Here is a 22162-nt window from a genome sequence, read left to right on the forward strand (position 1 = left end):
GAGAAGCTGCTGCCACCGCCGCGGCTGCAGGTATTATTTTAATATGGGGTGGAGGCGGGTTGGTAGGGGAAGGGGGTGGGTTGGTAGGGCCCGGGATTTTTTCAGCCCCGGGCCCCACAATTTCTGACGGCAGCTCTGTCTGTACACAAATGCAAGAAATGCAAATGAAATGGAAGATACGAGCTCATTAGGCTTAAGATTGAAGGAAATAGTGAGTTTGCAATGCATAAACTATAAAGAATCGAGTATAGGCAATTGGGAAGGTACCAAGAACAGTAGGTAGACCGTATTAAAGAAATAATGAAGGTAGGGAAATTGGTGTAATGACAAGTCTCCTGTAACTTGGAAAAGATTAGGGAGGTCCTCCTGATTAATAAATCAATAACAAATGGAGTATTTTCCTCTAACCAAGAATTTTGGGGAGAAGAGGGGGAAAACTAAAGGCCCATTCATACTGGGCGTATTTGCCCAGCGTGTATGCACAGCAATGATGTGAACCACTTTCCACAGTAGTAGACTGTGGAAAGCGGTTCTCACTGTGTATGCCCCGCTCATCGCCAGAGCATACACACTGGGTGGTGAACTTCTTTCCGCTCAGATTTGCCCAGTGTGTATGGGCCTTAAGCTAGACTCATGAACCAGTGGAATAATGAAATAAGCTAATTGATCAATAAAAAAAAAAGTATACTTTAAAGTTTTATACAGGGAGGGATGTTAACTGGGAGAGCTTTAGAGAAACCTGGGGAGTGTATTCATAATTATGTTAATTAAGACAACTAGCCCTATCCAAGAAAGGAGCAATTTAATCAAATTTGCAAGATGAAGTTTGATCATGGAAGAAAAGTATGGGTGGTTAGTTTGCTTGCAATTATTTTCCTTAATTCCAGAACTTGTCTTTGAATAGCTTATTAATAAAATAATATAAAATTATTCAGGAGCAAGGTACTGTAGGAGCAAATATTTGGGAAGTTGTGCTTCCAATCTTCCTGATTCTTAAAAGTAAATTTACTCAAGGTTCTAAAAATGAAAAGAGGTGATGTGGCCCAAAACAACCAATCACATTCTATCTATCATTTCTCTGTTACATTGTACAAAATGCTAGACTGAATCTGATTGGTTGCTATCTCTCCCACTACTACTAGACTTGTACTAGACTTATAACAGCATTTACATTAAATAGAATTTCACTCATTCTGTGGAACATAGCTCTATCTGGACTAGCCTAAAGTGGGAGTAAAATAAAACTAAAGACTCCAAAAGGAAAGAAACACAGAAGGCTGATTAAGCCTGAAGTGACATAAACCACTAAGGGTTCTCACAGGCTACACTCTGCTGTTGGTCACATGACTATGGTAATGAGGATGGGCACAAGGCATATCAGAACAGGGGGGAGGGTCTAAGCAGGGTAGGAATGATCACGAGTTTAGAGTGATCTGCCCCTGTCCAAGAAGCTACTGACCAGGCAAGACCTCCAGACAGCTTCTCCTAAAAAGTCAGGTTTTTGCGCTACAATACACTGTATAACTGTCCTTTCATTTCCTCTCTTCCCATAGTTAGCGCTGATATTCTGTTCCCTCTGTCACCCGTGGTTACCTGTCTGTCAAGCATGCCCCGTCCGTCCAGAGCAGCGCGCCCGCCTGCGCGGCTTGCGGATGCGGCGTTCACGGGCTGGGGGCCCGCTGTGTCCGGCTCAGCCGCCCCGCCGGGTCCTGGGGCCCGGGGGGGGGGGCGCGGCGGGGACCGGCGGCGTCTAGCGCACGTGGGCGCAGCGATCCGGCGGAGGCGCATGGTGATGACGCCCGGCCGCGTCACACGCTAGGGGAAGCCGCGGCCGAGGCGCCGCGGCTTATCCTGCAGCAGGGGGGTCGGGCAGGGGTAGCGCCCGTGGTGCAAGTAGTCGCGGGCGCGGGGTGAGCACCCGCCGCCCGCGCGACTTACAGAGGCAGCAAACGGCAGGCAGATCAGGCGCCCGCCAGGCGGGGCCTGATTCAGGCCTGATCGCGCCTGCAGCAGGGAGAGGTAGACACACTAGTTCCCCGCGCAGTAGCAGGGGCTTTCAGCGGGCGGTGACCAGGTCAGGCGCCCGCCAGGCGGGGCCTGAGTCAGGCCTGGTTGCACCTGTGGCCCCCGATGGTTCCCAGCTTCACCCTGCTGGGAGTAGCAGTCAATCATTAGGGATAAGGGGCAGGGGGCGCATTTCAAGCGCGGCCAGGGTGGTCAGTAGACGCGCGCAGCCCGGGGGTAGAGGTAGACAGCCCCCTATGACGGGTGCTGGTATGGACAGGGGAGGCAATATGCAGGTGGTACCCATGGCAGTGGGGGCTCCCACTGCCACCCCCACTAGGCCAGGGAGAATGACGGCCTTGTCATTGCGTCTGGCTAGGAGGCGCTTATTGCAGGCGGCTAGGAGGGTCCCTCAGCGGTCCACCGGGGGCCGGCTTGCAGCGGTCCCCATCAGCGGGGCCCCATCTGTAGCTCAGGCAGGCCCGGGTCCCCGAACTCCTCTGGAGGGGGAGGATGCGCGTCAGTTCCTGGCGCTACTGTCATCCTTTTTGGGGCAGGCTCCAAATGTGGCGTCTCCCTCCGTGGCACCCCCCCCTTCCCCCTCCATCTTGCCCAGCGTGACGGCCCAAGCAACGATGGGAGCCGGTAGTACACACACTCCAGAAGCTTCCACATCCTCGGCTGCAGCTGTCCGGCCAGCCTCCACGGATGCTCTTAACCAAGGTGGACCTTTGGAGTTGAGCCTCGTGCCTCGGGACGGCACTTCAGGTGGGTCAAAAAGGAAGAGCAAGCGGCGCAGGCGTAGGGACTCCCGCACCTCCTCCTCATCCTCCGGGCGTTCAGATTCCGCTACGTCCGGGGAGGAGGGAGGACGTAAATCGCGGAGACGTCGGCGTCGCCACGGGCGACGCCGCCGCCATTCAAGCTCCAGTGGCAGTTCAGGGTCCCCCCTGTACCCTAGAGGTCAGGTGATGCAGTGTGAAAATACCGCTGTGCTCAGGGGCCTGAGACGCAGCATACAGGAGCGAATTAGGGATGGAAAATATGTAAATTTCTTTAAGATGACAGCCCAGGATGAGAAGGATTACCGCACAGCAACGCGAAAAGGGGGGATTGGGGAGGAGGCCTTTTGCACCTACCACCGGTGGCAAGCGGGCCTCTTCATGTTTGCCGCCTGTTACCTGGAAACTAGGCCCCAGGAACACATGAATATGGTGCGTTACATGCACATGATTCATGCTATGTTCCTTACTGATGGGGACTCGACATGGCGCTCCTATGACGAGAGTTTCAGAAGAAAACAGTCGGGTTTGGCAATCATGAACCTAGGTTGCAAAGACGTAGAGATTTGGATGGGCCCAAAACCTGCAGCTCCACCGACCGTTGCCCCCACCCCTCCTCCAAAGAAGGCCACGGCGCCCTTTCGCGCAGGAGGGGGGGCCGGGGGATCTTCCGTGGGTCGCTGCTACGCATACAACGGGGCGGGCTGTTCCCTGGGGGCGCGATGCAAGTACAAGCACTGCTGCGCTAAGTGTTGGGGCCCCCACACGGCTAAGGAATGCAAAAAAGGAAAGCAGGGAGGCCCACCAGCTGCGCAAGCGGCAGGGGGACACCCTCACTAAGGCCCCTTCCCCAGTTAGGCTCGATCGCATGGCCAGTTGGCTGGCGGCATACCCCCAAGAGGAGGAGGCTTCCTTCTTGCGGTCGGGATTCGACGTGGGTTTCCGCCTTCCCATTGACGGGGAGGTGTCGACCTCGTCACCCCGAAATTTAAAATCAGCCATACAGATGCCCGGGGTGGTCTTGGATAAGGTTGCTAAGGAGGTTTCACTGGGTAGGATGATAGGTCCTTTCCAGTCCACCCCAGTGGCCAATTTAGTTTTATCACCAGTGGGAGTGGTTCCCAAGAAGGCCCCGGGCAAGTATCGGCTCATTCAACACCTGTCGCATCCTGTGGGCAGTTCGGTGAATGACGCCATCCCCGAAGAATTGTGCCGGGTTCGGTACCAATCTTTCGATCAGGCTTTAACAATGGTTCGGGGTTTTGGCCCTGGTGCACTGCTGGCAAAGATCGACATCGAGTCGGCCTTTCGCCTCCTCCCCCTGCACCCGGAGTCGTTTCGGTTCATGGGCTTTCGCCTCCCCACAGGCTTTTATGTGGACAGGTGCTTGCCCATGGGCTGCTCGATCTCCTGTGCTTTCTTCGAACGCTTCAGTAGCTTTCTGCACTGGTGCGTCGTTACGGGATCAGGGGAGTCCGGAGTGGCCCACTACCTGGATGATTTCCTGTGTGTGGGCCCCGCGGAATCATCGCGCTGCGGTGCTTTGCTCGCATACATGCAGGGCCTGTTTCAGTATCTAGGGGTACCGGTGGCAGTTGACAAGACGGAGGGGCCGGTTTCCTGCCTTTCCTTCTTGGGCATCGAGATCGACACCGTTGCCGGATGCTGCAGGCTGCCCCTGGACAAACTGGCCCGTTTGCAGGCGGCGATAGCCCTCGCGCTCTCCACAGGTAAGCTTCAGTTGCGCCAAATGCAGTCTTTGTTGGGTCTGCTACATTTTGCGTGCAGGGTGATTCCCATGGGACGGGTTTTCTGTAGAAAACTTGAGAGATCCGTCTCTGGTGTCAGACATCCCTTACACTTCATACGTCTCTCAGCCGAGCTGAAGAGGGACCTGCGCGTGTGGCTCTCCTTCTTAGAACAGTTTAATGGGGTCCTCATATGGCCTTTCCCCCCCCTGCGACAATCACCAACTGCAGTTGTTCACTGATGCCGCGGGAGGGGTGGGTTTTGGAGCCTTCCTGGACGGGTCATGGTGCGCCGCACCATGGCCTCCGGAGTGGGTCACAGAGGGCCTCACTAAAAACTTGCTGCTCCTCGAGCTGCTCCCCATAGTGGTAGCTTTGGAGATATGGGGCGATAGGCTGCGCAATGCTAGCATTGTTTTCTGGTGCGATAACTTGGGTGTGGTGCACGCAATCAACCGCCAGGGTTCCACCTCCCTTCCAGTGGTTCGCCTCTTAGCGCGGCTGGTTTTAAGATGTTTGCTGCTGAATGTACACTTCGTGGCAAGACATATTCCCGGGGTGGAGAACTCCGTGGCGGACGCCTTGTCCAGGGCTGACTGGGCTAAGTTCCGGGCCCTGGCACCTCATGCTTCTCCCGTTGGTGAATGTTGTCCCTCTTATGTTTGGCAGATGATCAGGCCGGAATGGAGGGGCTAGCCATGCGGGCTATTGCGCCCACGATGCTGCAATGCTATCGGGCAGGTTGGCAGGAGTGGGAACAGTTTCGACTGTCTGCCCCTCAAACAGGTAAGACACCTAATGCGGCCATGGTGGCCTTCGTATGGAGTTTATACTCCTTAGGTCGTTCTGTCGCCTCCGTGCGCAGGATACTGGCAGGGGTGTCTTTCTTTTCTGCCTTGCAGGGTAGGGCGGACCCGTCCCGGTCGTTTTTGGTGTCGAGAGCATTACGTGGCTGGCGGAGGGCCTCGCCGGCGCTCCCAGACCGGAGACGCCCGATTGATATGGCCTTGCTACCAGCTTTGCTGGACGCCCTAGGGGACATTTGTTGGCCTGCCTACGAGGTCCTTTTGTTCCGAACGGCGTATGCAATGGCGTATCACGGGGCCTTCAGGGTTGGAGAGCTGGTGGCTCCATCGAAACGGGCTTCTTCACCTTTGTCCATGGACAATTTAGTGGTCCAGGAGGATTCGGTGCTTTGTCACCTGCGACGATCCAAGACAGATCAGGCCGGTAGGGGGAGATGGCTGTCCCTGCTCCCATGTACGGTGGAGGGGGCGTGCCCTGTGGCGCTGGCTACGGCCTTGACACAGGCGCGCCCGAATCTGCCTGGTGCTTGGTTGATGCACGAGGACGGGTCGCCTCTCACCAAATACCAGTTTGGGCACGTCTTGGGACGAGCGCTGGAGGCCATAGGCCTTGATCCGAAGGAATTTGGGTCGCATTCCTTCCGGATCGGGGCTGCTACCTCGGCGGCTGCGGAGGGCCGCTCCGACGCGGAGATTCAATCTCTGGGTCGATGGCGCTCGGCAGCATTCCGAAGGTACATTCGGCCGTCTTTATCTGTCACTGATCACCATGGTCGACTGGACGCATAAGCGCTCGCCAACTTCCAGTGGGGGCCTTGAGGTGTGTTTTCGCATTCGCCCGGGGGCACAATTTGGCTATAATTACAATCTGGAATGGCGTACTTGGTAGTTTACTCCGGGCGGTGTGTTTTGTGCCTCAAGAGCTGGTCGGCCACGGTTTTTCCTCCTCCCTCTCTCCATAATCTGTTAGCGTGTGAGTGCAACGATAAGTTTTTCTCCGACTAACTAACCTCTTGTATGCATATTTCAGATCGACGGGACGTTAAGTCCGTGTGGATGTTGGGCCATTCGTTTGTGTACTGGGCCTCGCAGGCGGAAATCGCCTCTGACGTATGCATGTTTCCGCAAGCTGGGGAGGTTAGGTGGTTAGGAGTGAGGGGCATGAGGTGGTGTGCACTGCAGGCCCAAATGATTAGTGCCGTGAAGCAGTTTGGGGTCCCGGAGGTCATTATATTCCACCTAGGCGGGAATGACCTTGGACGGGGATCCGTCCTGGAGCTGCGCTCCATGATTGTCCGGGACCTCCACATCATTGCCCAGGTGTTGCCGTCATGTATGCTGGTGTGGTCCTTCATGATATCCAGGATAGTATGGAGGACAGCGAGATCTTGCACCAGCATCGAGCGTTTACGGAAAAAGGTGAACTCTATGGTGGCAAGATACCTGTTAGCTAACGGCGGGAGTGTCATTCGGCACGACGCCATCAGCTTCCAGCGCCCTGAGCTGTACAGGAGCGACGGCGTGCATTTGAGCCCGGAGTGTATGGCTCTGTTTTTAGGCAACATTTTTGCCTGGTTAGCGACACGGTGCTGAGCGTTTTATTAGTGGTGGCGGTGGCTGCGGCCTAGGGCCTGGCTGTGGCGGTAAAGAACGGTCATGCTTTAAGAACTCTGTATGTGTGTAGATAGTGGGGTACACTCTCCCTCGACAACGATTGTCATGGGCCACGCTTCTGCCCGGGGGATGGCCGTCACCACCAGGCCTGGTGGCTGACCAGGGAGAGTGGTCATCCAGCGTTGTATGTATGATTTAGTGATCTTTAACCCCACCTTCCTATAATGACCGTTCTTTGGCACCGCCACCATTCATAGTCTTAGTTTAATTTGTCAAATAAATTTGACATTCTGTTTTGAAACGCCAGCACTTGTGTCGTGTCTTTATTTTAGGTTAAGTTAGATAAGGTTATATATAAGTTGTATTTAAGTGTATCAACGGACAGGTGGGACCAGGGGGATACCCGATGGTGAGTTTAAGAAACACAGAAGGCTGATTAAGCCTGAAGTGACATAAACCACTAAGGGTTCTCACAGGCTACACTCTGCTGTTGGTCACATGACTATGGTAATGAGGATGGGCACAAGGCCTATCAGAACAGGGGGGAGGGTCTAAGCAGGGTAGGAATGATCACGAGTTTAGAGTGATCTGCCCCTGTCCAAGAAGCCCCACCCACCCTTCCCTGTTTTTCTTTTCCTCTTCGGCGGCGGTAAAGAACGGTCATGCTTTAAGAACTCTGTATGTGTGTAGATAGTGGGGTACACTCTCCCTCGACAACGATTGTCATGGGCCACGCTTCTGCCCGGGGGATGGCCGTCACCACCAGGCCTGGTGGCTGACCAGGGAGAGTGGTCATCCAGCGTTGTATGTATGATTTAGTGATCTTTAACCCCACCTTCCTATAATGACCGTTCTTTGGCGCCACCACCATTCATAGTCTTAGTTTAATTTGTCAAATAAATTTGACATTCTGTTTTGAAACGCCAGCACTTGTGTTGTGTCTTTATTTTAGGTTAAGTTAGATAAGGTTATATATAAGTTGTATTTAAGTGTATCAACGGACAGGTGGGACCAGGGGGATACCCGATGGTGAGTTTATAAGTAAAGTGCAATAACACTTATTGCACAAGAGTCAGGGTTAAAAATCTGCCAACTACAGTATTGCTGTCTAAAAGATGGCCGCTAAGACAGCATTGGTGTTGGAAAACATAGGGCTCAGTTACTATAAAAAGGTATTACTACAAATAGAGTGTATCGGCCTATATTTAATCTTCAGATTTAAAAAAACACTACCCATTCCAGCAATTAGCTTAGAGAATGGGTTCCACTCCCTGCCACCAGTCTTCTAGTAGCCCCACCAACAGTTTGGATGAAAATTGGTCTAATGCAGTGGTTCTCAAACTTTTTTGGAGCATCAGACTTTTTTAATGGCACCCCTAGGCCATGAGTTTCTTATTGAGAAAGTAAAAAAAAAAAAAAAAGTTAATAAGTAATAAGTAAATTGTTTATATATAATTCTTGGGGTCAGTTATGTGGTAAAGCACAGGATTCACTTTTGTTTAACCACAATTTGCCTATTACATTGGTCATAAATAATTTGAATTAGTCATGTACTACCAATCCAGGGCACCCCTGCAGGTTCCCCAAGGCACCCCAGGGTGCCACAGAACACAGTTTGGGAACCACTGTTCTAATATACTAAAGTCAGCTTTAGTTAATACAAGAATATCTCCCTTCTAGTGAGCAAATATTTAGTGGCTGACAATGAATAACTATATTTGTATCTCATATTGATTACTGATGGTACAGAATATGATGCATCATATTAGCTAAAAGTTGAAAATATTTTAAAAACTTTGCAAAGAAGAAAATTGGAGACACAAATCTCCAAATTTACTTCAGTTACAGGACAAATTGCTCTGCTTCTGTGCTACACATATTGGGCCAAATGTAATAGGATGAGTTTTTTTGGTTGACTAAAAAAATTACACCATATGGCACATGTTAAATGTGCAATTCTTCCCCCAGGAATCGCAAACGTAATACGGAAATCAGAAATTGTATATTTTACAATTATATTTTAATAAAAAAATATATCAAAGGGAGGTGGCCTGGATTGTACACCCTAGCTACTCATAATGCACTATGCTACCTAACTGAGACTTAAGGCCCCCATACACTATGCGTTTTGGGCCCGATTTCACATGATTCCAGCAGATCGGGCCGGGAAATCAGGTAAAATCATCCCAAATCACATGTGTATGATATCCGATCTGATGCACAGTCCCGTGTGTATCTAATTGGAGCTGGAAATCATAAATGCTGCATGCAGCCATCAGCGGCACATTGTTGGGGTTTAATGCTACGGATGTGCGACCTATATAAAAGTGTCCCCCAGCTGAGGCACTACCTTAGTGACTGGTGGAGCCTGGTGCTGGTTTTAAAAATACAGGGGACCCCTATGTTATTCGAGAATCTCAGGAAACATTGTGAAAAAGATTTTAAAAAAAATTGCACCCTAATACATTTGACCATTTATGTATGATTGTAGCCACTCATTCAGTCACTAGTGTTGAACTAGTTAAATGATGAAAAGGGAAATTCAACACAGGTGATATACTGTAAATCATAAAGTGGGAATCTCAGGAGCAGAGCATCTTGCATCCTATGATGGGGACATGTTGCAGTGTACAAGGGGAGAAACCATATTGCATTTCACACTTAATGCACTATGTGGAAAGGGATACCCGAAATGACAGAATTCAAGCCATTCAGTGAGGAGGCACAATAAACGGCTACAATGTAAGGTGTAATATAATTTCCAAACCACTGCATTAAATAAAAAAGAATATGTAGGATGGCACACATCATTATTCAACTCCTTTTGCATCAAATACAAGTGGATTTTGGTACAGGTTAAGTATCCCTTATCCAAAATGCTCAGTATCAGAAGCATTTTGGAAAGCGGATTATTCCGTATTTTTGAATATTTTTATATTTCAATAAGGTATCTTGAGTATAGGACCCATGTGTGAACACAAAATGTGTTATGTTTTATAAACACATGAAAACACATGTACATTATGGAGGTGAAAACACACAAATATATTTTATTTGTGCATGAAACAATGTTTGAAAACATAAAACAAAGTTTGTGTACTATCTCAAGCACTGAATTTGAATGCTAAACAATAATTTTCTTTCACATATTTAGTGGCAGTTACAGATGTCCCCAGTAGTGCCAGTTACGTATCATGTCCACTTGAGTGCGAGTTACAGATGTCCCCAGTAGTGCCAGTTACGTATCATGTCCACTTGAGTGCGAGTTACAGATGTCCCCAGTAGTGCCAATTACAGATGTCCCCAGTAGTACCAGTTACATATCATGTCCACTTGAGTGCGAGTTACAGATGTCCCCAGTAGTGCCAATTGCAGATGTTCCCAGTAGTGCCAGTTACATATCATGTCCACTTGAGTGCGAGTTACAGATGTCCCCAGTATTGCCAATTACAGATGTCCCCAGTAGTACCAGTTACATATCATGTTCACTTTCGTGCCAGGTACAGATGTACCCAGTAGTGCCAGTTACAGATGTCCCCAGTAGTGCTTTGAGCAGGGGGAAAAAGCACATTCTGGAAACTATGTTTTTTCTGAATAATTTGGATAATAGATATCTAGATAAGGGATACTTAACCTGTATTTAAATACTATGCAATGTTTGGCAAATTTCCTTAAAAACAAAACACGTGTATCTACAAATAGTTGTATTTAAAAAACAAAACAAAACAAAAAACAACGTCATTAACATAGACTCTACAATTACCTATTAAAAGTGAAAATGAACATTTGTTAATGTTTATGCTGTTTTACATTTTTGGGCTGAACTCTAATTAATCTTCTTATAAATTACAGTAGTCTTAATGACATTCTATTCTGTACAAGATTCATACAAACCCTGTGGCATTGGTCTATCTGAGAGTGCTACGTAAGGACTCTCCATTTCTTCCCTGGAGTGAGAAAATGGCCCAAGTTCTCGCATATTATTCTGCATAGTGATGTTCTGTAGCTTATCTCTAATGAAAGCAGAAAAGATTAGAAAACTTGATTAGAAAGATTTCACTTGTAATCTCACTTCTGTAATAAATTGATGTCTTGATAAATACAAGAGTTGCATTATAAAAGTAAAGGTGCCCATACACATTACAATTATTGTATACAATATTGTATACAATATCGCATCTCATCCGATCTCGGTTTTGCGATTACATCAGATGAGATGAGATCTAGTACAAAAAGTACGTGCTGCACATACTTTTTGTACTAGATCTCATCTCATCTGATGTCATCGCAAAACCGAGATCGGATGAGATGCGATATTGTATACAATATTGTATACAATAATTGTAACGTGTATGGGCACCTTCAGTTAGTACTTTACTACTACTACTACTTATAATAAAAAGGGATCCGGTTGGTTGGTCGACCTAAAGATGGTCGACAGTCATTAGGTCAACATCACTAGGTCGACGTATTGCAATGTCGACATGGGTCTATGTCGACATGGCACAAGGTCGACAGGTGTTAAGATCAACACAAGCATTAGGTCGACATGGTCTAGGTTGACAGTCAAATGGTCAACATGGGGTTTTCACTTGACGTGAGTAGTTTATATACCAATATCACCAACGATGAGGTTTTGCTGCTACTCATGAAGCAATTTTTAATAGTCCTATATACAAAGGACAGTTAATTACCTACTACAGCTCAAGTATATGATTTTACACAAAAATATTTTTTTTGTTCAATAATGTGTTTTTTATGCGATGTACAGGTAGAGCCATGGGGTCTAACATGGCCCCTTCTTACACCAACATCTACATGTACAGATATGAAAAGGAACACATTGTCAACAACTATCTGTTTTCTAAATGTATCTCATTTTATATGCGAAACATTGATGATTTATTTCTTATCTGGACTCCTAGCCAGGAGCAGCTAAATAATTTTGTCCAACATCTGAATAGTTTTCCCGGACTCATAAGATTCTCCTGCAACAGTGACTCCACCTCTATTGATTTTCTCGATGTGTCTATTGGCATGAACAATGGCTCTTTCACCACTAGACTCTTTAGGAAAAGCACCAACAAGAATATCTTGTGATAATCAAGCTTCCATCCGCAACCTCTAAAATGAGGGTTACCATTCTCAAAACTTCTCACGTGTAACATCAGAAAAAGGTGAAGGCATTACATGTTATGGTCCACAAATTCATTGAGTATGGGTATAACTTAAAGGAGGTGGATACTGTGATCAAAAAATGCATGGAAATAAGTTGTGAGAACTCACTTATACCCAAGGTTAATGCAAAAAAACCACCAAGAGTTATGTTCCCAAGCACTTATTCGATTACATCAAGTGCACTTAGAGAAGCCGTGTGCAGGAACTGGCATATCATCAATACAGAGCCAATACTGGGCTCATCTTGTCAGGAATATCCAAAATTCTAAAATAAATGCAGTAAAAACATCTGACATAAGATCAAGATCGACTCCCAATTAAGGAGAGAATTGCACTCCATAGGTCCTCAATTAAAAAAACACTCATTGCCATTGATGCCAATACTCCACGCGTTGCTCTTATGCAATCATTCTATGGAAGAGTTCCGCTATATGCCAATAGATCATATACCCCCACATTGGAGAGGTGGAGATAGGCATAAATTGTTGGTGCACGGAGAAAACACTCGAATATATAAGCTCAATACCCTCTCAATATCCATCTGTCTTAAATTAAGAATTTACCTTTTGTCCCTTTATATGATTTCTTGACATCCTTTCTAACTAATATCTGCATGCCCATTAGCTTAAAACATGTTTTCTAATTTAGATATCTAGGGTGAAATTTAATAGGATGAGAGATTCATAAAGTGATAATTTGGTATGAAATCTCCAGTTTTTTTAAAGCGCTATTCATTTACACTTCAAAATCCAACTGGTTTTGCAGTGTAAATGATTGCCGCTTTAAAAAAACTGGAGATTTCTTACCAAATTCTCACTTTCTGAATCTTTCATCCTATTAAATTTCCCTAGTGTCCTATTCTGTTATATATTTTGATTGTCTAGGTTTAATATTGTATGTTTTTATTGCATGAATTTGTCATCCTGTGTGCATGCACCCGCCTTTTGTTATGACTGGAATGGGTACCATATACTGCTTAATCAGTGCTTGGGTCAATAGATGACATATGCTGTAGTTTGAGCAGTCCACAATGCACGAATGATGGCTTGTCACATCATTCAATATGCCAGATCACGTGATGTGGCTCAAAATGTGCTCCACCGTGATGCAGTTCACGCTACGTTCCATTGCGGTGGAACTGCCATATTTGGAGATCAGGTCCTGTCACTTGGAGGCTGCTGCGTGCACACAGGTAATTTGTGATTTTCTCCAGGTGTGTGGTGGGCGGTCTCTTGTGTATTATCTGTCTATATGTAGGAAGTCTTGACAGTTGCCAGTAAGCAGCCCAGGACGAAGGTGGTGAACACCGAAAACGGTGTCGTCGGCTGTGGTATTGTACTCTATACTGATGGATGGGTAAATATTATATGCATGTCTCCTTAGCTCCTGTTTCAGCATGGATTAAAAGTATATTGAATATTATACATGGTGTGCTGGCCCAGTTGCTTTCCTCCTGGAATATAATTTCCACCTCATTTTAGGAGGGATGCTACACCTGAAACTTGTATAAATATAACACAGAAAAATTGTTTTGCTTTAGTGCACCGATTATAGAATAAATGTCACTAAAATAAAAATCTTATCACATATTAAAAAGTTATGTGTGATATTTACACATTTGCTTATTGCAGTAGTAAGAATGTTCTTACCTTGCATTATCTTTACTTTGTTGTTTTTCTTTCCATTGTGTCAAAGACTTCTCCAGATTTCGGTGTAGAACGTTAGCCTAAAGCCCAGGAGACTCAATGAGGTGGCTGACAAGTGCAGCTAAGTATTGTTCATATGCAATATTGTCTTATAATTACTTACTGGCTGTTCATCACACTGAAAGAGTAAAACACTGGTGTGCCCTGGTTTCTGGACTGTAACTACAAGTATAGAATTATAAGGGGGACGTCCCAACACCGAATGGCAACTTTCTATATCTTCCAAGGAGACACTTTCCAGACTGTCCTGTGAAATATAAGAGTCATATATAGTAGCTATTATTATATCCTTGTGCAGCAGTGTGTAACACAAGCTTTCTGTTATCAGGTACTGTATATTTCCTGGTAACATGGTAAGGATATATTGAAATTAATAAGGGCCTGTCCCATATTGGAATAAGTGTAACTCTGAAAACAAATGTTTACTGTTCAAATCTTTAAATAATGTTTGTTGCATCAAAAAAAGTTTAGCTTCCTTATTCAAGGAGTATAATATGAATTATTATGTTGTTTTGCCTCTGTTATTAAACCAGTTTTGAAACATACAGTTCATTCACGGCAATGAAGGGGACACACTATTCGATGCAGCAAGACATTTGGGGCGAAGGATCCGGCGGTGATGCCGGCATCAGCAAAAGGATACACACTTGTGAATCATTAGGTTTACCTTTGTTAACTGAAAATCACTTAAAAAAACTAATTAAGCAACTGAATATAACCAAATGTAATAGCTGCTAGCTGTCTGACTATATGATTATCTTAAAAATGCATACATATGGATTTCATTAGTGTTAACTGCTGTATAAGCAATATAAATCTACTGGCAAAATGTAGGGGTATATTTTTTACTTATTATTTAAAGGGGTATATTTTTTACTTATTATTTAAAGTATTTTTATTTACTGAATCTTCTAATAATGAATAGAGGTGATGTTGCCCATAGCAACTAAGATGCAATAGAGAAATGGGTACTTATGTAATATCTGGGCTCCCGTTTTTCTTATGAGACCGCGTCCCCTCGCGGGGCTCGCTGCGCTCGCCATGCTTCGGGCACGGTGGCTCGCTGCGCTCGCCACACTATATAAGATCAACTCCATGCGTAGTTGGATAGTAGGGGTATGAAAAAATGGGGTGCATTTAACATGGGCGTCCAGATAATACATAAGTACCGAGAAATGATAGACAGAATCTAATTGGTTCCTATGGGCAATATCACCTCTTTGTGTTTTTAGTAAATTTCCTCAGTGATTTGTAATAAAATAAAACAAAACACACAAGTACATAGAATATACTTCCCTTTAATGTACATGTACTGTACATGTACTGTACTCTAAATCATAGTTGTCAACTTCCTGGCTGTCCCTTCTGGGAGAGGCCAGACAGGTTGGCACGGCGGGAGCCGGTGAGGGGGCTTAGCTTGAATTGGAGGGGTATACAGGAATGGTGGGAGTGTGGCTGCATGATCATACCATCGTGGCCTCTGTATAATGCTGAGATTACCACAAGGTACCAGGGGCGTCTTTTCGTATGGGCTTAATGGGCACTTGTCCAGGGCCCCAGGTGTATACTATTCTGATAGCTGAGGATCCCCTTTTTCCAGGGATACCAGAATTTTGAAAATCGGCCCTGGGGAACTGGAGATATCCAACTTCAAAGCAGCAGTCAATGGATTGTTCTGGCTCCTGATCTCTGATCCCCAAGTTCCCAGCACCTTCTGAAAGTTGGGACTCTAGGTTTTTATTCTATTGAAGGCTAAGAAATCTATTTCCAGATAATGGCGATATCTGCAGTCAAACAAGCTGCACTTCCACCTGAAAATTACAAATATTAAGCCCACTCCATTATCCAACCCTCCCCTGCATATAAAACACCCCTTACCTCCCTGGAAGTCATTTACAAGGGACCCTTCATTTAGCTCAGTGCCCCCTTCCACACGTTAGTGTTCACCCTCCCACCACCTGTGCAGTAAAGGAGTAATTAGCAGAAGTTACTGCTCCAGGTCCTACATGTTGAATGGAAGATAGAGCACCCCCTGCCACCCGTGGGACATCAAAGATGCTACTGATCGCACCCCCCCACCCCTAGGAGGGGAGCATGGGTAAGGGCCCCAGTGCATTGCTTTGCCCAGGGGCCCACATTGGTGTTAAGATGGCCCTGTGGTAGTGTTCTTAATCCCACCACCTGTGCAGTAAAGGAGTAATTAGCAGATGTTACTGCTCCAGGTCCTACATGTTGAATAGAAGATAGAGCACCCCCTGCCACCCGTAGGACATCAAAGCTGCTGCTGATAGCAACCCCCACCCCTAGGAGGGGAGAATGGGTAAGGGCCCCAGTGTATTGCTTTGCCCAGGGGCCCACACTGCTGTTAAGATGGCCCTGCACAGTACAGTGTGTGACATAGGTACTATGATGCAATTCTTCTTGAATCACGTCATTAGCTGCCAAGTTTACCCACTTCACTTGTAAGTGGGCAACTGGGTGGAGGGCAAGAGAATGGCTCTGGGATACTAGCCCACTTTTCCATGCAGCCAAGAGTGCCACATGATTTTCAGGAGCCTATTGGCTGTTTTGGGAGAATGTATGTAGTAAATGTCATATTACAGTGATGATAAAAAAAAAAGACTCACCCGAGACTCCAGGTCAGTCATAAGCAATTCATTGTCTTGTACCTGGAGAATTAATTCCTGACCCCACACTTTCCCCTCTGCATCTAGCACATGCAGATGTTTCAGACAATCATCAGCATTCCTCAGCTCATTACCTAGATCACATGTCAGCAGATGCTGGGATAAACAAAGTGACAACAATTAAAGAAATGTTTTCACATCCCAATAGATAGAACCACTGCAAGGATGTTATTTGAGCTAATGTTTTTTTATTTTTATTTTGTAAATAGATTTATTAAATAATGCTATTGATATATTCCACCTTATATCGTTGTCATTTGCTGTGGGCTAATTGATATTCTGGGGCTATTCAATTATAGCTTGTGGTACCCTGCGATCGGTCCACAGCCTGCAAGTAATGCAGATTTATTTTGAGCCTGAGGAGGCTCAAAGAGAAAATTGCATTAAATGCTTTGTTAACTCTTTTTGAAAATCCTTTGGTATTAAAGTACAGTACTAGAAACCTTTTCCATGGGTCAGAAAATTACAGTAATTAATTGAATTTGGCCCCAACAGAAGAATATACTAGGAGGAAGTAGCATGAAGGTGCATACACACTGAGTGATTTTCACCCATCTAAACGATTTTCCCGGGGAGTGGGGAAGGCCTTCTATATCAGGATGCTATGGAAAGTCATCCACTCCATTGCTCATCCCCTGTTGGGCATCAGTGCTCACCGGTCATCGAGGGCCATACACACTGAGCAGCTTTTGAGCTGAAAGCAGCTCATACGACAAAACTGAGCTGATTTCAGCTCAAAATCGCCCAGTGTGTATGGGCCTTTAATATATAAGAAAGCACAATGTCCTTACCTCTACACGATGATGAAAGTTGATTTCAGCCTTGGTCAAAGACTGAGCATATTGTTTCCTTTGCACTAAAATATTTCCAGAGAAAACAAAGTAAACAAGAGCCCGACTCTAACAAGTACTGTCAATTACTAGCAATGTTACAGTAGTATATCATTGTATGAGAAATAAAGATTACAAGCTGATGCGGCAAGTTTCAACAAGCAAAGGTTTGCTTGGTGGAACATTTACATTTTTACCCCTTTTCACCCCATAGGAGTCAAAATTAGAAATATTCTTGCTAAGTGTGTGGCTGCAAATAACTGTCACAGTTTATAGACCGGCAAGCAGGTCACATGTTTCAGCCAGCAGGTGCACAGGGAGAGTTCACCATATGTCCCAGTGGTGATATACTGTAAATGGCAGGTGGATGTTTTGCCACATAACTGAAACGTAGCAACCAATTACAACATCAATATAATTCTGCAACTCTGCTGACCAAAAGCTTTTATTGTGTATATGATATGCCCTTTACAGTTAACAGCTTCATAGAAATAACTCAGAAAAGTCATCCCTCTGTTAGTAATATATAGATTATCTTGAATTTGAGAGGAATACCAATATAAACATAGATTATTTTAGATGGGCTCAATTTACATGCAATTTATAAAGCAATTAGTTTTGTGTAAATATATTTATTGATAGTGTAATAATGGATATGTTGTTGCATATAAGTATTATTAATATTATCATGAGAAATTACGAGTTTGGAAAGATGCAGATAAGACTAAAAGTAATGAAATCACTTACTATAGATAGCTTTTGCACTTGGTCTGCTCCCAACATGGGTAATTCTAGAGGATTCCACATGCTGTTCTAAGACTCCACTACAAACAAGGAAGGAAGTGATGCATATTAAACACTAAGGTCACATGTGCCACCTGTTTAATTCAATATTGCCGCACAGTAGTATCCAATACAATTTCATTGCAAATCACTTACAGTACCATGACGTTAACATTTGTGTACCTGTCTACTTAACCCTTTGAGTTCCTAGTGAATTTGTCAAAATAGGTGTGAAAATTGACAAGCAAAATTTTATTTATCATAATGACCTGTAATGTTTCCATTATATGCTGGCATTTTTAGTGGATTTTTTGCAAATCTTCCACAGAGATGTTGGCACTCAAAGGGTTAATATATTCACACTGTACAATATTTATAGCCACCTATAGGGGTATATGTTCTAAAGTGTGGGTTTATAGAAGTGGAAATGTTGCAAACTGCATCAAGTCTGATTCTACTTATCATTATTTAGCATCTAGAAGACAACAGCTACAATTTGATTGATTGCTGTGAGCAATATGTCTAATTTTACAAACACGCACTTTAGTAAATATACCCCATAGTATAAGATAAACACATATATTTACCTCCCAAGCTAAGATGTGGAAACTTTGTGCAAGTCGGTATATTCACTTTTAAATGTACTGTATATACGGAAAATCACTACATATCAAATTTGCATTGCTTCTTATAATGAGCAACCTAGAATGATTTATTTATTTCTATTGTCTTTCAAAATAAAAATTAGGCTTGATTTGTGAAGCTTATTATGTTTATATATTTGTGATATAATATCTCTCTCTCTTCAAAAGTAGCACAGAACAGAGCGTTTGCCTTATTTTACTTAAGCCTCCCCTGCTGACTAAGCACATACAGTTTAAATTTGTTTACAACTTGTACTGTTAGTTCTTGTTGGACTCTTGTCCAAAAGTCATGCTAATACCAAGATATTCATTGACAGATATCTTTTCTCCAATTCCGTACTGAACTTCATATTTTTTTCATAAAGTCGTAGTTTTACTATTTTTTTTTACTTATTTTACAACTGTAAATATAAAACATAAAAATGAACATGAGACATTAGGTAGCTTGGTTGCATATAATAATAAAAGAAAACAATTTGCAGAGCGCTCAAATCTTTCTTATTGGGCTAATCAATTGTTTAATGGGCGCCTGTCACTTTACAGGGACAATATACAGTACAATTGTTTGGTAACCAGTGCTGATCTTGCCCTAAAATGCCAGGTTTAGCCAGGTTAAAAGGCTAAACTCGACAACACTTCTTGGCATGATGCAAAAAGTTCCTCTATGGGTTACTTTTTATTGCCTGCCATCTCAGTAGGCCGCAAGCAGAAATGCTGGTGCCTGCAGCTTTTTGGAGCAACAATAAATAGCATTGTTCAATTGGGCAGCCCGCACTGACAGCCACCTCTTAAGGCGGTATTCAATGAGGCTAATTCGCCAGGTTTTTATAGCGATTTTGTGCTGTAAGGCGAATTTCTGACTAAAACGGTGAATCACCCTATTCAATGACCAGATGGCGAATTCATTTCAAGGTTTTTTTCGCCATGATTCACCGAGTAGCAATCACTATCTTTTTATGGTGAAGTGGAATGTGAACTTTTAAAATAAAGTGTTTTGTTTTTTACAATTGGTGTAAAAAAATCTGGAATTTTATTCTGAGGAGGGGCATGCTATTTTTATTCATGTGCTGTAAGCACATGAATATATATTTAATTAAAAAAAAAATATATAGAATTTGACGGCAGATAAGAACCACTTGGCCCATCTAGTCTGCCCCTTTTTTAAACATGTTACCTCAAACCATATTTGATCCTTATTTTTTTGTAAGGATATCAATATGCTTATCCCAAGCATGTTTAAATTGTACTACTGTATTTGCGTCTACCACCTCTGTTGGGAGGCTATTCCACTTATCTACTACTCTTTCTGTGAAAAAATTCTTCCTCGCATTTCCCCTAATCTTCCTCCCTCTAGTTTCAGTGCATGTCCTCGTGTTCTATTGCTCCTCTTCCTGTGAAGAATGTCTCCCACCTGTACCTTTTTAAAGCCCTTAATATATTTGAAAGTTTCTATCATGTCCCCCCTTTCCCTTCTCTGCTCTAAAGTATACATATTAAGATCTTTTAGTCTTTCCTGTCTTTCCTATATATAGTCTTTCCTATATATATATATATATATATATATATATATATATATTTTCCTATATATATATATATATATATTTTTACACAGAGCAGCCAGCAGGGGGCCGGAGCCGAGCCGCTCATTAGATATTCATATATTCACTTCACCCGATCATTACATATTCATGATCGGGTGTAGTGAATATACGCGGTCCCCTGCTGGCACCCCCGGGGGGCAGCCTCTGCTGCCTGGCACCCGGGGAGCCCACCTCCCCCCCACAAACGTTCTGGGGCAGGCAGGGAGACTTCCATCTCCCTGCCTGCCACCATCCTCAGGCTCCCTGCGGCGTTCGCCGCAGGAGCTCAAATTCGCCGGTCAGGGGCAGCGAGCCCCTGACTCGTTGAATACCGGAGCCGGCGAGGCTCCGGAACGCGGCGACCAGTGGCGAATGTGCAGCTAATCCTAAACCGGATTCGCTGCACATCGCCAAAATCCACATTGAATACCGCCCTTAGTGTTTTTAAGTTGTCTCTTTTGCCAAGTTTATATGTATGTTTTGAGGGTGATAATAACTATGATTAAGATAAAATCTAAAATCCTAGAAAAGCACAGTAATAATATGCACAATTGATTAATATTAAACTTTCTCCTACACGTTTTCTAAACCTTGAACTATCAATGAAAACCAGGATAGATGTACATACAATATTATATATCATTGGAACATACTGCCTACAGATAGCTGTGCCGATGTACCAATAGATAGTGGTAGCAGCTGATATCATTTACAATATCGGCCACGGGTCCCGATATTGTGCACACACACTGAGCGATATTGGTAAACTATATCGTTCAGTGATGTCCCCAGGACCCACTGAACATGCAGGTCATTTGGTTATATATAGCCAAATTTATCTGCATGTTCTGTAGACATCAATCATTGTTAACGCCGCATGGGAGCACACCATTTTTACGATATTAGATGTACACACTAGACGATTTTGTGAATGATATCGCTCAGAAGTCTAAAACTATTACGGGGGGGGGGGGGTCTGAAGGAAGTAACATGTACTTGGATGGACATGTGGGGGGTCTGTTGGTCCTATGCAGAGAAATTGGGGATGTCTGATGACATGAAAGAACACATTGGTAAATCTGATAGCATGTAGAATGTAATGAGTCTATTCGATGCCCCCTGGTATTTGGGGATTGTCATCATCCTGCTTACATTTCTAGCATTTGGTGACCTGTTACCTTACCTTGAAGATGGAATATTGCCTATGGCAACCAGTCAGATTCCATCTATTGTATTCTAGAAGGTGGTTCATTCTTCAATATAACTCCCATATTAGTAAATTCCCCCTGAGTATCTTTCAGTATTATTCAGCATTATTACAAAGAGCAGTAAGTAAGCCACATGAATATATTTTTTATCTTTTAATTAATACTTACTCTATTGCATTCAAGTAATCATCCATTTTTATTGCGTCTAACCCTGAAAAACAATACAGAGAAGCATTGTATAAGTCAGTGACAGCATAAACTAAACATGACATCAACACTATAATCAAAGTGTCTTTATTGGCACAAAACATGGTACACTTGGTACTTTTAAATTACCTTCAATAGTTTCAGCCCCTATTCTAAGCAATCTGACTAGATCACTTAGTAAAGGAGCACGGAATGCTCCGTATGCCCTGCAGCAATGCTGATGCTCGGCCCCGCATGTTGGTATTGGCCGCTGAGAAAGGCAGTGCTTGCACTGGCTTTCCCTAGATCGCAGGGCTTTGTCTATTAGAAAAATAGGCGGTACTTATGTAGTTTCACGGTGGCACTGCCCACGGATCGCACCGTATGCAAATTGTCTAATGATAAA

General features: G+C 44.3%; 1 protein-coding gene across 1 annotated transcript in view; it reads right to left on the bottom strand.

The window, feature by feature from the left end:
* The window catches only part of EPS8L3 (EPS8 signaling adaptor L3), an 80016-nt gene that overhangs the window by 51051 nt on the left and 6803 nt on the right, over positions 1-22162 (bottom strand). The window contains exons 2-8 of the mRNA XM_083171105.1: positions 21739-21781; positions 18103-18179; positions 17317-17381; positions 16466-16621; positions 13942-14085; positions 13782-13858; positions 10849-10967 (exon numbers count right to left, since the gene is read on the bottom strand). Of these exons, the coding sequence (XP_083027231.1) occupies positions 10849-10967; positions 13782-13858; positions 13942-14085; positions 16466-16621; positions 17317-17381; positions 18103-18179; positions 21739-21764 (664 nt within the window). The 5' untranslated portion in view covers positions 21765-21781. The remainder of the gene's footprint in view (positions 1-10848; positions 10968-13781; positions 13859-13941; positions 14086-16465; positions 16622-17316; positions 17382-18102; positions 18180-21738; positions 21782-22162) is intronic.

Source organism: Crinia signifera, chromosome 2 (assembly GCF_055691185.1).
Source record: "Crinia signifera chromosome 2, ASM5569118v1, whole genome shotgun sequence".
Lineage (NCBI taxonomy): Eukaryota > Metazoa > Chordata > Amphibia > Anura > Myobatrachidae > Crinia > Crinia signifera.